This window comes from Lycorma delicatula, chromosome 4, assembly GCF_047948215.1.
Source record: "Lycorma delicatula isolate Av1 chromosome 4, ASM4794821v1, whole genome shotgun sequence".
Classification (NCBI taxonomy): Eukaryota; Metazoa; Arthropoda; class Insecta; order Hemiptera; family Fulgoridae; genus Lycorma; species Lycorma delicatula.
In genome coordinates, this window is record NC_134458.1 from 12,720,933 (window position 1) to 12,734,600 (window position 13,668).

The 13,668-nt window shown below is 31.5% G+C and overlaps 1 protein-coding gene across 2 annotated transcripts in view; it reads left to right on the forward strand.

Annotated features, from left to right (window-relative positions):
* Positions 1-3,612: 3,612 nt before the first annotated feature.
* Positions 3,613-13,668, forward strand: part of AP-1mu (adaptor protein complex 1, mu subunit) — a 40,881-nt gene continuing 30,825 nt past the window's right edge. Inside the window, exons 1-3 of one of the 2 annotated variants that reach the window (XM_075362341.1) lie at positions 3,613-3,677; positions 8,875-8,966; positions 10,121-10,345. In XM_075362341.1, the coding sequence (XP_075218456.1) occupies positions 8,925-8,966; positions 10,121-10,345 (267 nt within the window). In that variant the 5' untranslated portion in view covers positions 3,613-3,677; positions 8,875-8,924. Of the gene's footprint in view, positions 4,033-8,874; positions 8,967-10,120; positions 10,346-13,668 lie in introns of both variants that reach the window. The other variant, XM_075362340.1, reaches the window with a different exon arrangement.

Below are 13,668 nucleotides of genomic sequence, written 5' to 3' on the forward strand. Positions count from 1 at the left end.
TCCTTCTACTATTAATCTGAGGCCTAAAATTGCTTCCCTTGTCCCTATACTTTTCCTGAAACCAAATTGGTCTTCTCCTAACATTTCTTCCACTCTCCTCTCAATTCTTCTGTATAGAATTCTAGTTAAGATTTTTGATGCATGACTAGTTAAACTAATTGTTCTGTATTATTCACATTTATCTGCCCCTGCTTTCTTTGGTATCATGACTATAACACTTTTTTTGAAGTCTGATGGAACTTCCCCTTTTTCATAAATATTACACACTAGTTTGTATAATCTATCAATCGCTTCCTCACCTGCACTGTGAAGTAATTCTACAGGTATTCCGTCTGTTCTAGGAGCCTTTCTGCCATTTAAATCTTTTAATGCTCTCTTAAATTCAGATCTCAGTATTGTTTCTCCCATTTCATCCTCCTCAACTTCCTCTTCTCTCTATAACACCATTTTCTAATTCATTTCCTCCGTATAACTCTTCAATATATTCCACCCATCTATTGACTTTACCTTTCGTATTATGTATTGGTGTACCATCTTTGTTTAACACATTATTAGATTTTAGTTTATGTACCCCAATATTTTCCTTAACTTTCCTGTATGCTCTGTCTATTTTACCAATGTTCATTTCTCTTTCCACTTCTGAACACTTTTCTTTAATCCACTCTTCTTTCGCCAGTTTGCACTTCCTGTTTATAGCATTTCTTAATTGTCGATAATTCCTTTTACTTTCTTCATCACTAGCATTCTTATATTTTCTACGTTCATCCACCAGCTGCAATATATCGTCTGAAACCCAAGGTTTTCTACCAGTTCTCTGCATTCCGCCTAAGTTTGCTTCTGCTGATTTAATAATTTCCTTTTTAACATTCTTCCATTCTTCTACATTTTCTACCTTATCTTTTTTACTCAGACCTCTTGCGCTGTCCTCCTCAAATCTTCTTTACCTCCTCTTCCACAAGCTTCTCTAAATTCCACCGATTCATCTGACACCTTTTCTTCAGGTTATATAATTTTTATTAAAATGTAATTTTATTATACAATTTTTTTTAAAGTTCATCCTGTGCTAACAAATGCCAAACAAAGCTATTTGTAAGCTATAAAAAATGATTACAAGTATACACATGTGTTAGGTTTTAATTAAGACTAGAATTGCTAGTTGTAAAATATGATTTATTTACAACTCTCATTACCTAGAAGTATATTTATAGAAACTAAACCTTGTTTTGTGATTCCAGTTTACTTAATTAGCCTTTTTTGTATGTGAGAAAAACAATCTGTCACTTTACCTTAAATTAGTATGTAACGTAAACATACGATAAATTGTACTACTACATTTGGTATTATCATTTATGTATATACTCTTTTCATTCTTAAAAGATGATACAAACTGCGAGTGTGGTAGTGTGCATATACACAGCACACTATTATACCCGCCGAGCTGTTGTAACTACTGGATGTTTATAAACAAAACATCATTGTTCACATCATCATTGACTTCAAAATAACAATATTCTCTTATTCCATACTGGATACTTTGAATTTTCTTTTAATTGTAGTTCTGCATTTCAGTACTTCTTTTGGTACGCATGAGTGTGTGTGTAAATTCAGTTATTGTCTGATAACTGTGAGATTTATTTATTGTGCAATTATTACTGATTATTGTTAGATTTGATAGTGTAATTAGCCTGTATGTGTGTGTATTCGAATAGTTTATTGATATGGTTGAAAATTCAGGAACATCTTTTAATAAGCACAGAAAAGGGAAACATTTGCGAAGTAATGAAAAAAAGATAGTTTTAAATGTATTCAATCAACTGCTGGAGAAAAATCCTATGTTGGTTAAAAAGGAAGTAGTGAAACTTACTTCTGAATTAACTGGTGTGTTGGTTAGTAGTACTAATAGATTACGAACTGAAATAAATAGGAAAGGAAAGGTAGAAACTGCTGTTAAAAATAGAAAACGTGGAAAACCTGTGCTAGGAAAATGGGATGAATTTGACAAAAATGTAATATGAGTAATTGTATGTAATTTCTTTTTTCGAAATGAAATACCAACCTTAAAAAAATGCTGGCTGTGATAAACGGTGACAAGAGTTTACCAAAGATTGGACACACTAGTTTATACAAATTACTGTTATCGATGGATTTTAAAATTATTAAAAGAAATAAAAAAAGTATAATTGTTGATTGAGAAGAGATCTTAATTTGATGGTTTAATTATTTAAAAAAAATAGCAAATTATAGAAAAATGGGTAGAAATATATTTTATTTGGATGAGATGTGGGTAAATGAAGGGCACAACACTTGAAGAGTTTGGTGTGATACGATAGTTGCATTGGCAAAAATAGCATATATATCAGTATTAAACAGGACCTGCAACCTCCAAAAAATAAAGGAAAGCGCTTAATTGTGGTACATATTGGCAATGAAAATGGATTTTTGGAGGGGGAATTACTCGTTTTTAAATACAAAAATCTGAAGACTACCACAATGACATGAATGAAGATATTTTTAGGAAGTGGTTTGAAAAAGTATTGTCATTATTACCCAAAAATAGTATTGTAATGGACAATGCTCCATACCACAGTGTAAAATTGAAAAATATTCCAAACAGTTCATGGAGGAAACAAGAAATTGCTTTATGGCTGCAATACAAAAATATCCACTTTGTAGATAACAGTTTAAAACCAGAACTTATTGAACATGTAAAACATGATCGTCATTTAATTTAATAAATTTTCAACCTTAATTTGATTGAGTTAATGTGGAGCCAAGTTAAAGGCTGTGTTACCCGAAATGATACATATAAAAATGAAAGACATCAAAATCCTGCGTGAACGAGGTATCAACTGATAAGTAGAAACAGCATGTGAAGCATGCTACAAAAGTAAAGAAGATGTGGGATTTAGATAATTTTCTCAATGTGGTTGATGGACTATTAATTAATGTTAGAGATGATTCGTCAACATCAACTTCTGGGAGTGATGAAGAATCTGATATAATGGAGGGAATCCAGAGTTTGTCGGACACTGACAGAGAATAAGGTAAGCAATTTTCTTAACGTTTCGAAGTTGTAAGGTTTTGTTCAAGTTATATATTTTACCTATTAAATTATATTTACTGCTTTTAATAATATGGTAGTTATTGTTTGGGATATTATTGTTTTCATAATTTTATTATATTAAACATTTTGTGAGAAATTAAAAAGTTAAAGTTTAGTATAAATTAAATATAAAATAAAATAAATATTTATAATTAAATAAAGTGTAAAGTGAGTATAATATTTTGTGAAAAATTACAAAAAATAGCAAGTTAAGTATGTAGCGTTTTTTAGGCATACTGTTCCACAGCGCTCTGTCGTCTACAGGTGTTTATGCGATATCTCCTCAGAATGAACAGAGAATATAAACTTTGCATTGCGAGTAGTTAATATCAGGACATTATGGAAACAGTATTATTCAATTTGCCAGGAACTGAAAAAATATTTAAAATAAAGTACTGAACTCTTATTGAATGATTTTTTATTTTTATTTTCGTAAAAAATCATAATTCTTGATACGACAAAGAAAACCTTTAAAATTTATTTTGTGATTATTAAATTTCATGTGTTGGCAACATTAGCAACACTTGTTAACGTTGTAAAATACAGCGCTTCTCGTAATCTATTAATTCACGAGGTAACCTTTAAATGTATAGTTAAATTATGTGTAATTTATATAAATATTGATACGTTCATGTTTTGCGTTTGTATACGTAAGCAATGGATATTTATATCAAAATCATATGATTTCGTATTTTCCTGGTCTGTTTTGGTTAAGTTTGGAAACTTATCTGTGTTAACGTATTATTTGTATTAGGGAAGTTTTTGGTCGCCATTTTATGTCTGTTACTTTCGTCGTTATGTTTGCTTTTTAAATGCTATTGCTTCTTTCAAACATTTTTAGTTTTTAAACTTCAGTGGATTGTTCTTTCATTGGCGATAAACGTGCATTTACGGAAGGTGGTTTTTTGATAGTACTACTCAAATTTCAGGTAAATGTAAATGTATTAAGGTTTTGGTTAATACCCTCTCAATTTTAATTTTTATTGTCATTGAGATTGTTTATTAAAAAAAAAAATGTAATGCCATTTTTATTTATTTATTTTTTGTAGTAAACTTGTAATAATTTTGGTTAACCTAATATCTTTCCCATAGATGAGTCATTAATATTTTGTCAGCATTTTATTTCAAGCCTTATCAGTTACCATACCTCTTAAGTTTGACATGCCTTATGTATATGTTTGTTATGTTGTATACATATCTTCATATGATGTTTAATATCTGATTTTAATTTCCAGTTTTATGTACTCAGGGAATGAACAATATCTCTGAACCATGTGTTTAATGAACACATTTCTTGAGAACTATTTTTCTTTAATAATGGAAGAGCTGTATAGTTGCATCTTACCTCTGTTTTGTAACATATTTAATTTTCTTTACACTAATAAATTACAAGAATATTAAATAAATTGAATAAGACTTGAACATAACAGATGGCAAGAGTTGTGTTATAGACCTTTTTATTTTTTTACAAAAGAAAGCAAAATTATTTAAGGTTTATTGATTATAAAATAAAATTTGTCAATTGTTGTCATTGTTTCTGTGTTTGTCATTTGTTGTTGTTTTAATTAAATAACAGTTTTGTGTTTATAAATTTAAATGACTAATTTTCTAAATGCCTGGAATTGTGTCTCAAACATTTATTTTGGAACTTACCTTTATCAGTGGGCCAACTGCAACACGATAACATTAATAACGGAGCTACATAATTACAAAAAATTAATTTAATAAAAAGAAGAAAAATAACTTTGTAATTATATAAGTCCTTTAACAGTGTGCTGCAGTTGATCCACTGATAGAGGAGCTATGTAATTGCAAATTTATTTTTCTTCTTTTTTTAACTTAATTTTTTATTTGTGGATGTGGCTACACCCAAACTGTAAGTTCTTTAAACATGTAAATTAATCTTAATTAACATAATTGTGATCTGATTGTAATGAAATCAGTGTTTATCACATTGATTACAATTTTTGTTTGCCTTAAATTTTCTTGCTTGCTGCATCAAATTGAAAAAAAATTATTCCCTTAGATACTCATCTATTATCCCACTTGAAAAAAGGACTTGCGAGTTTTGTAGAATTGCTATATACATACATTTATGTAGATTTTAGTGAAGTGTACACGAAAATAAAATAGAACTAACTTAAATTTTTTAATCCAGTTGAATCTAAACTTAATTGTTTTACCTTTAATTTAATTGCACCAAGTTGTTATTCTGATATGTTATGAATTTACTACTTATTAAAGATATGATAGTAAATATAAGATATGAAAAAATGAATTTCTTTAGAGTTTAGCTGTTTATTTTATCTGCAACTTGGTCTTTTGAGTTGTGCAACTATTTATAATATTGGACTATTAATCATTCTGTTGACTTTGGGTCAATCCATTTGAAGTGTCCCAAAAAACATAAGCTGGTTGCTTGACCAATTCCAAAAAAAATTGAAACTTGCCCACTTGTTTCCTACATGTTTCAGGACCTTAAAAATATTTTTTTAATTTTCTATTTAAGCAGTTTATCTGTGGCTGTCAATTTTGTTATGGTGCCCACACCTATTTTTGTGATTGTAAGGGTTTATGAAAAAAATCATAACTACAAAAATATTGGTCCTTGAAGGATGGAATGAAAAGCAATTTAATCATATTTTCTCTAGGTAAAAGATTGTTCCAGTGGTTTATTATTTATTAAGGTGATCTAAGGGGATTTTGCACTTTATATTTTTTATATTTAGCCCCTATGTTGTTGAAGTTGACGTTTTCAATATTTATAAATATTCTAGTATTATAGTCTTTTTTAAATTATTAATGATAGGTCGTAATTAAATGATAACATAACAAATACCAGTAACCTAATACAATTTTGATTCAAAAATGCTTGTAAAACTTACCCAAACTGATATTTCAATGAGTAGCCTACTTTTTTTTTTCAAGAATTCATTTTTATTTTTTTATTGGTTTATTTTGGTAAACACTATTGAAGAAAAAATAAATTGTAGCAAAATTTTAATTATTCTTTAGTGAAATAGCCTGTTTTTGTAGCAATGAAAGTTATTTAGTGTGGTTAACCAATAGCTGTGATATCTTTTTTGATAATTCTCTTGAAGTTGTATGAGAATGATTCATCACTGTTAGTTCAAGTGAAGTCAACTTTCTTAGGACTTAGCAGATTGGTACCCACACTTTGTCATTGAGACTTTTGAAATGATGTATGTGGTCCATCTAGGTGGAAAAAATGAACCTGCACAACATCGTCTTTTTTGAGGCTTACATCTACCACTTCTTCTACCCACCACTGATCATCATACACACAAACAATAGTCTTTTTCCTTAACTGAAATTGGTACAATACTTGACACAGGATGGTCTTCATAGTCCTTAGAGTCTGAAGTAAAGTAACATCTTACAATACCTTCTGACACAGGAACATAATTATGGTAGCTTCTAGTATCAACAACTTAAAAAATACTTTATGTTTTTCAGCTTGTGATTACAAAATGAATTCATTTCATCAACTTTTAGTATCTGACTGTTTAATGGCCTTTGTAGGTTTGCCTTTGTCACCTCTTATTTTGTTGTTTCTCCCACATCATCACAGGCATTTTCCCCATGGAGTGATCCAAAGAAGTGCCATTCCGCTTCAAGGTCAAAGTCTTTTTTGTGACTGCACAAATTAGCAAAATTCTTTTTAATTTTATACTGACTTTAAGCGCCATCATTAAAATATATGAGTTTTTTTTAATGTTCTGATATACTCCCTTGATATATTCTGTAAAATTCTTTCAAAGCAATAAAATGTTGCTGTATCATGCTTCAAGTTATATAAAATACAGACACTTTTGTGTTGTAAGACATCATTTTCCTTGAAATAGAACGCAAAAGGGTGATGTGTGGCTTGGCTGTTGACCCAATGGAAGCTTTGTATCTCATCTTGTACAAGAACTGAAAAGTTTTCTGCAAAGTCTGCCAATGCCAAACATTCTTCTTCACCTGTTTCAGATTTTTTCTTCTTGAAAAACAGCTTGAGATTTTGACAAGAAATGGTGAGTTTTCAGCTTTTTCAATTTTTCCCACTAATGATTCAAAAAACTCATCTTTGGCTTGAAGAACAGTAATCATCTCTGTCCTATTAGCTGTTATCCACTATTTTTACATTATTGTATCTGGCAACACATCATACTCTTTGGAAAAGTTGAGCTTGTGAAACACTGCTTGCTTACCTGGACATTTGGTGCACACATTCATCATACAGCTGTAATTATCCTTGTCACAAACAAAGATGTCTACTAAGTCATTATAATCAACATTAAGTTTAGGACCATCAATCATGAGTTTGATGTTCTGGTGGTGGAGGCAGACACAAACTGTATGAGTCGGATGCACCAGCCAAGATACACAATTTTGGATGGAGTTCGCAGAACTTTGATCTTCCAATTTTTTCCTCAGAGTTTTCAATTTTAAAGGAAACAGACAATTCATTTAAGTTTATCAGAACAAGGCGCTTTTACTTATGCACTTTGACACAATCAATCTTTATCTGTATCTGTACCATACACTGTTTTATGACACTCTTCATTCACATAAATTCCTATGTAAAATTGTGCTTTGATTTTGTTATGTGAAATTACTTGAAAATAATGTAAAAATTTAACTGACTTTAAAATTTATAAATAAGATATTAAGTAAAAATTTATTTATTTAATAAACACTTCCAAACACAGGATGAAATTAGAGAAACTCGGTAGACATGTGAACAGGTCAATGACTAATGTCAGACTGACCAGTCTGTAATTGTAAAGCTGAATGATGCAACAAGCTTAAATGAGCATGTTGCAACATGAATTTTCCTGACGACTGGAAATGACTTCAAGCACCCGTTATAACGTGAACACTGCAGTTAAATGTTTCAAACAAGTCTATTTCAACTATAGTAATAAGTATAAAAATACTAAATTGGCAAGAAGACAAGAAACCCCCTTGGAGCACTTGTTTAGTGAGTCATAATGGTATCGCTTTTAACAGGTTTTCAATGTTTTTGAGAGGTTATAACTTTTTATTAGTACAATATACAAAAAATCTTTTTATTTGCCAAAAATCTATAAAAACACTGCAAGTTGTGCAAATTTCAGATTTTTATCACCAGCCCCATCAGAGTTATTTGAAGCCAAAATTAGAATTTGTTTAAAAACGTTTTCAAAATTTCATAAAAATTTAGGGGTAAGTATATCACGATTAATATTTTTTATGGTAAAAATATTAACATATACCTACATATAAAAAAATAATTCAAACTATGCATGCCATTCCTGCTTCTTAAAAAAAATTATCACAAGTGAAATTTCACTGTTCTTCATGTTCAACTTTATTGGTAATTTTCACATAGAAAGAAGAGAGAGATAGGTAAATAAACCACTGTACCAATCTTTTACCTTATGAAAGAAAATATGATTAAATTGCTTTTTGTTCCATTGCTCCAGGACCAATAGTTTTTTAGTTATGACTTTTCCATAAACCCTTACAATCACAAAAATAGGTGTGCACACTGTAACAAAAATGTCTGCCACAGGTAAACTGCTTAAATATAAAATAAAAAGAAAATAGTTTTAAGGTCCTGAGACATGTAGAAAACAAGTGGGAAGTTAAAATTTTTTTTTTAATTGGTCAAGTAACCACCCTTGGGTCACTTCAAATGGATTGACCGTAATTTAAATTTCTTAACTTAATTTTCTTACAGAAATCTTTATATACTAAATAACTATAAATTACTGTTGTTTCAGATCTTGTATTAAAATAAATTGTGATCTATACTGTGTTGATAATTTTCATCATGTCTGCATCAGCTATATATATTTTAGATGTCAAGGGAAAGGTAATGCTTATTGTAACTTTTTTGTTTTTAATTTTTTTTATTTAAAAACCTTTTTCTGTTTGCTGTCTAGACTGGAAAAGGTGAATTAATTTTACAGCTTTACTTTATCTTATTGTTAAGATGGTTGTATCATTCTATTGATTTGAATGCTATATATCAAATTTTAACAATAGACTCTATTAACTATACACCATAACTGTTAAACAAAATTTGCTTTCTTTAGAAAGTAAGACTTCTTTTGTATAATACACCGTAGTATTTTAACCCTTCACGGGTGGTGATGTTTTATGGCTGAAGGCAGAAAACATTTTCAAAGAAAAAGTTCATGCAAAAACTATTTAATGTAACTTAAAACATGCATTCATGTATAAAAACGACATATACATTGTGTTTTTGCTGAATTCTGCCACCAATCTGGTTAAGGAACACTAATTATCTCGTGAGAAAAAGCTTATGCAAAAATGGCACAAGTCTCACTGAGCACACTAGAATTTGCAAACTGTAGGTGATGAATTTGGTTATGTTTTACATTGAGTTCTTTTTATATAAAAGACATTGAATAATAATAGTACAGTAGTAACGTTGATGGCAATATAAAAACAGCAATTTTGAAGAATTAGTGCACCTATGCAGGGAATAGTATAATACTTTTATTATAATAATAATATAAATATTTTTATTTATTTCCTTCTGAATTTTTGTCTTGAAAATTTTGTTTGAATTTAAACGAATCAAGCCAAAAATTAAGTTTTGGAAGGAACCGTTTATAAACAAATTACCTAAAAACGAGCAAAAAAACACTAAAAAATAATGCACGGTCATTGAACTCATCTGATAACTGAAGTAAAATGGTAACCAATCACATTATATCAGGAATTCCCATCTCAAAGTAATTGAAAGAACATCTTCTGCCATCTCTTGGAATTAATATGTGAAACATGAAGATAAATAGCCGGTCACATTCAGAGACTCATATATGGGTTTCCGCTCTCCAGCGTAAGTACAGGTAGTCCATCATGGGTTTCTGTCTACGAAGGGTTAACATTACAGTTATAATTAGGGTAGTTAATAATTATTTATACAACTGACTGGTTTAATCTCTGTTTTCCTTTTACAATTAATATAAAAGTAATTTTTTCATGTTTTAATTGCAGGTACTTATATCTAGAAATTACAGAGGGGATATAGATCTTGGGGTTATTGAAAAATTTATGCCTCTGTTAATGGAAAAAGAAGAGGAGGGAATGCTCACTCCTATGGTTCAAACAAGTGAATGTACATTTTCTTATATTAAGTACAATAATCTTTACATAGTTTCTACAACAAAGAAAAATGCTAATATCGCCTTAGTATTTGTTTTTTTGCATAAAATTGTACAGGTAAATTTTACTTTATTTGTATTGCATTTATTGTATGTCTATAATGTTATGAAGTACTGGATGAAAAACTTAGACATGTTGTTAGAGCATGCTCTTCAGACTTTAAGTTTATAACTTTTCTTAGACTAATGAGATTTTTGGTCTGACTATTTTTATTCTTGATTGTTGATCATTTTCAATTTAAAAAAAAATATAATTGTTAACAGCAGTTTTAAACATTGCTCTTGTCATTGTTAGAAATTGTTACAGTTTAAGAAAATATTTTCTGTAAAGTTATTGCATTCTCTTTGGTTATTTCTTGGCTGTAAAATGAATGAGTTATGTTGCAGTTGATATTACTCATTTTGTCTAAATTTTATAGATAGGGTTAAAAAACAATTTGTCATACCTGCATTAATTTTTATTCATTTCAGAGATTAACTGTATAGACTTCTCTGCTTCTATTTCATTTATTTTATTCATTGTTATTTAAAAGCTGTAAAAAAATGTTGCAGATTACTGTTTTTTTTTTTACTAAAAATATGTAGGCTTCTTTTCTATTTCAACTGTAATTACTGTGTTTGGTCAAACTAAGTTAAAAACATATGGAGTATTGAAGTATAATTTTTAAAGTTAATCAATTCATATTGAGGAGTATGGTGCTTCTGAGTATAGTATTAGTTGGTATTCAGTTATTCTGTTCAAGTTTAAGGAATTTCTATGTTGTGAGCTTCAGTAATGGTTAACTGTAAACAACATTAATAACAGATTCTTCCAGTGAAAAATTCACATAAGCTTTATGATTGTTTAATCTATGATGAATAAAGTAGGAAACCTGTTGCGGTATGAATATTGAGGGCTTCAAAGTTTTATAATCTTGAAGTATTCATAAACTGAATTTTGTGCTTAATTTATATATTTAAAACACATTGGCATTACTAGTCTAGAAAACTCGATTGACACAAAGGCTGGGGATAGATTGCTAGTGAGAAGCCGGCAACCGGCTTCTCACTACCTATGATTGCCTGTCATTGTACGCCATCCTTCCAATGTGCTTTTAGCAGTGCCAACTCTATTTTAGACAGCCAGGTACAACTTCGTCTATTTTTGTGTTTGTGCTTTCTAATCTTAGACCAGTAATAATTGAATACTTTTATGTCATCTCAGATTTTTCCTACCTTAGAATGAAGTAAAATATGAAGTCTGACATATATTCGTTCCAAGGATCGGAAAGAAATAATAAATTTGCATTTTTCCAGGCGTTACTTCTGTTTGTCATTGTTGCCAATCTTACACATGTTTGAACATCCTGACCCGTAGAGGAAGACACCCTTTGCCACTCTCTCCCTTCCAAGCCCTTATGGGCTTTACTGGAGGTCATCTTCGAAACCTTGGCTTTTGACATATTCCAGTCCGCCTCGGCCTGGATGCCAGTGATGCAAATGCTATGAGTGACATTCCCATCATTTTACTACTAGTTAATGAACTCAAAACAAAACACATCTTACCAAGTCTTAGGCAAGACTGGAACTAACTAACTAACAAACAAACTAATAAAGGAATTGAACTACCTATCCATAGAAGGTAAAAGTAAGTTCAACACAACACACAATATTAAAATATCACACGTAAAATTAAATACACAGTAACATTGAAACAAAACAAAGGACAAGAATGACAACAAAAACATAATTTATAAAACAATACATCAACAAAAATAGAATAAAAGAGAAATCCAAGCAGAGCTCTAGATCCTCTCAGCAATCCTTTCCTTTGCTAAGTACACTACAAAACTCTCCACTATTGCCCATTCGGCCTGGCTCTTCCAGTTTACACAGATCCAATACCGACCCGATAGGATCGAACTGACAGATGGTCTCTGTAAGCATTAACTTGTGTTTCGAGCACTCATAAAGAAAATGGTAGGTGTTATCCAATTGTCCACACTGAGGACACATCCTAGAATCTACCAGACCGAATTTCTGCAGTCTGTCCCTAAAAGCACCATGGTCGGAAAGAAATTGCATCACATATTTATTAGGGTGCACCCAAGAGGTGTCCCACAAATCAACAACATTTGGAGAGAGATCATGCATATAATACCCACCGTCTGTCTCATCCCATCTGGCCTGCCACAAGGCATTGCCATGTTGTTCAATTTCTTGAACTTTATCCGAAGTCAACTCACTGGACTTCTTAGTAACATATCACTGCTGCTTCTCAGACGCAGTAAAGTCTATCGGTTTCATGCCTGCAATCACCAAGACTGCCTCCCGTGAAATAGTATGTTAACCACCTGTTACCGTTAACAATATTAGGCATTGAGCCCTAATAATATGTCCTGATAACTTTTATATTTTAGCCTATCCACCTAAACAGGTACTGCGTATAGCATAATAACCTTGCACACACCTTTATACAGGATGCTCATGGTCTTAAAGTTAAGATCACAATGAGGATTGACCGTACATTGAGTACCAAAGAAGGCATTGCAGGCCCTCTCTATCTATGCAGTTTAAATCTTAAATTGCAGTTTCTCATCAAGAAACACCCTGAGGTACTTTTGAACCTGAACATACTTTACACACTGGCCTGCCATCAAAACACAGACGTGCTGACTCATCGCCAAATGACCTTTGAGAAGCATCATCGTGGTCTTTCCTGGGCTAAACGTCGTCTTGTGTTGATGACCCCTACAGCTCAAGTATCCTGCAAGCCTGAGTGGCTTGGAGTCCAACCTTTCTCCGTGAGCTTCCTTCGACCAGCAGGAGCCCGTTGTCAGCATAAGCCACAATGCAACACCCGCTGGGCAACCTCAGCCACAGGAGAGAATCAAACTCCACCACACACAATATTGGACCCAACACGCTGTCCTGGGGATATCCCTTAGACAGCGTCTTACCAACCTCATGGCCACCCTCGCAGAGCAGCACATCCCAGTGACTGAAGTAACTTCGCATACTTGCAATTCACTTACAGTACATCTCTTTTTTGGAGTTTGTAAACAGCAGAAGGCCACCATAGACTATTAAAAGCTCCAGAAATGGCCAGGAAAATCTTCAACATATTCTGTCCCAGTGATTGTTACCACACTCATTACACAGAGTATGGCATCCTGCACTGATTCTCCATCAACAATCTGTGAGATTAACCTCTCATTTATACGCAGATGCAGAATTTTTTCAAAGACCTTCCCAATAACTGGAAGTAATGTCAGAGGCCTATACGACGAACTAACAGCAGGATCCTTTTCACCACCCTTAAACAACAATTTCACAATCCCATTCTTCCAACACACAGGGAAGTATCCTTCAAACAACTGTTATTAAATACACATGTGACAA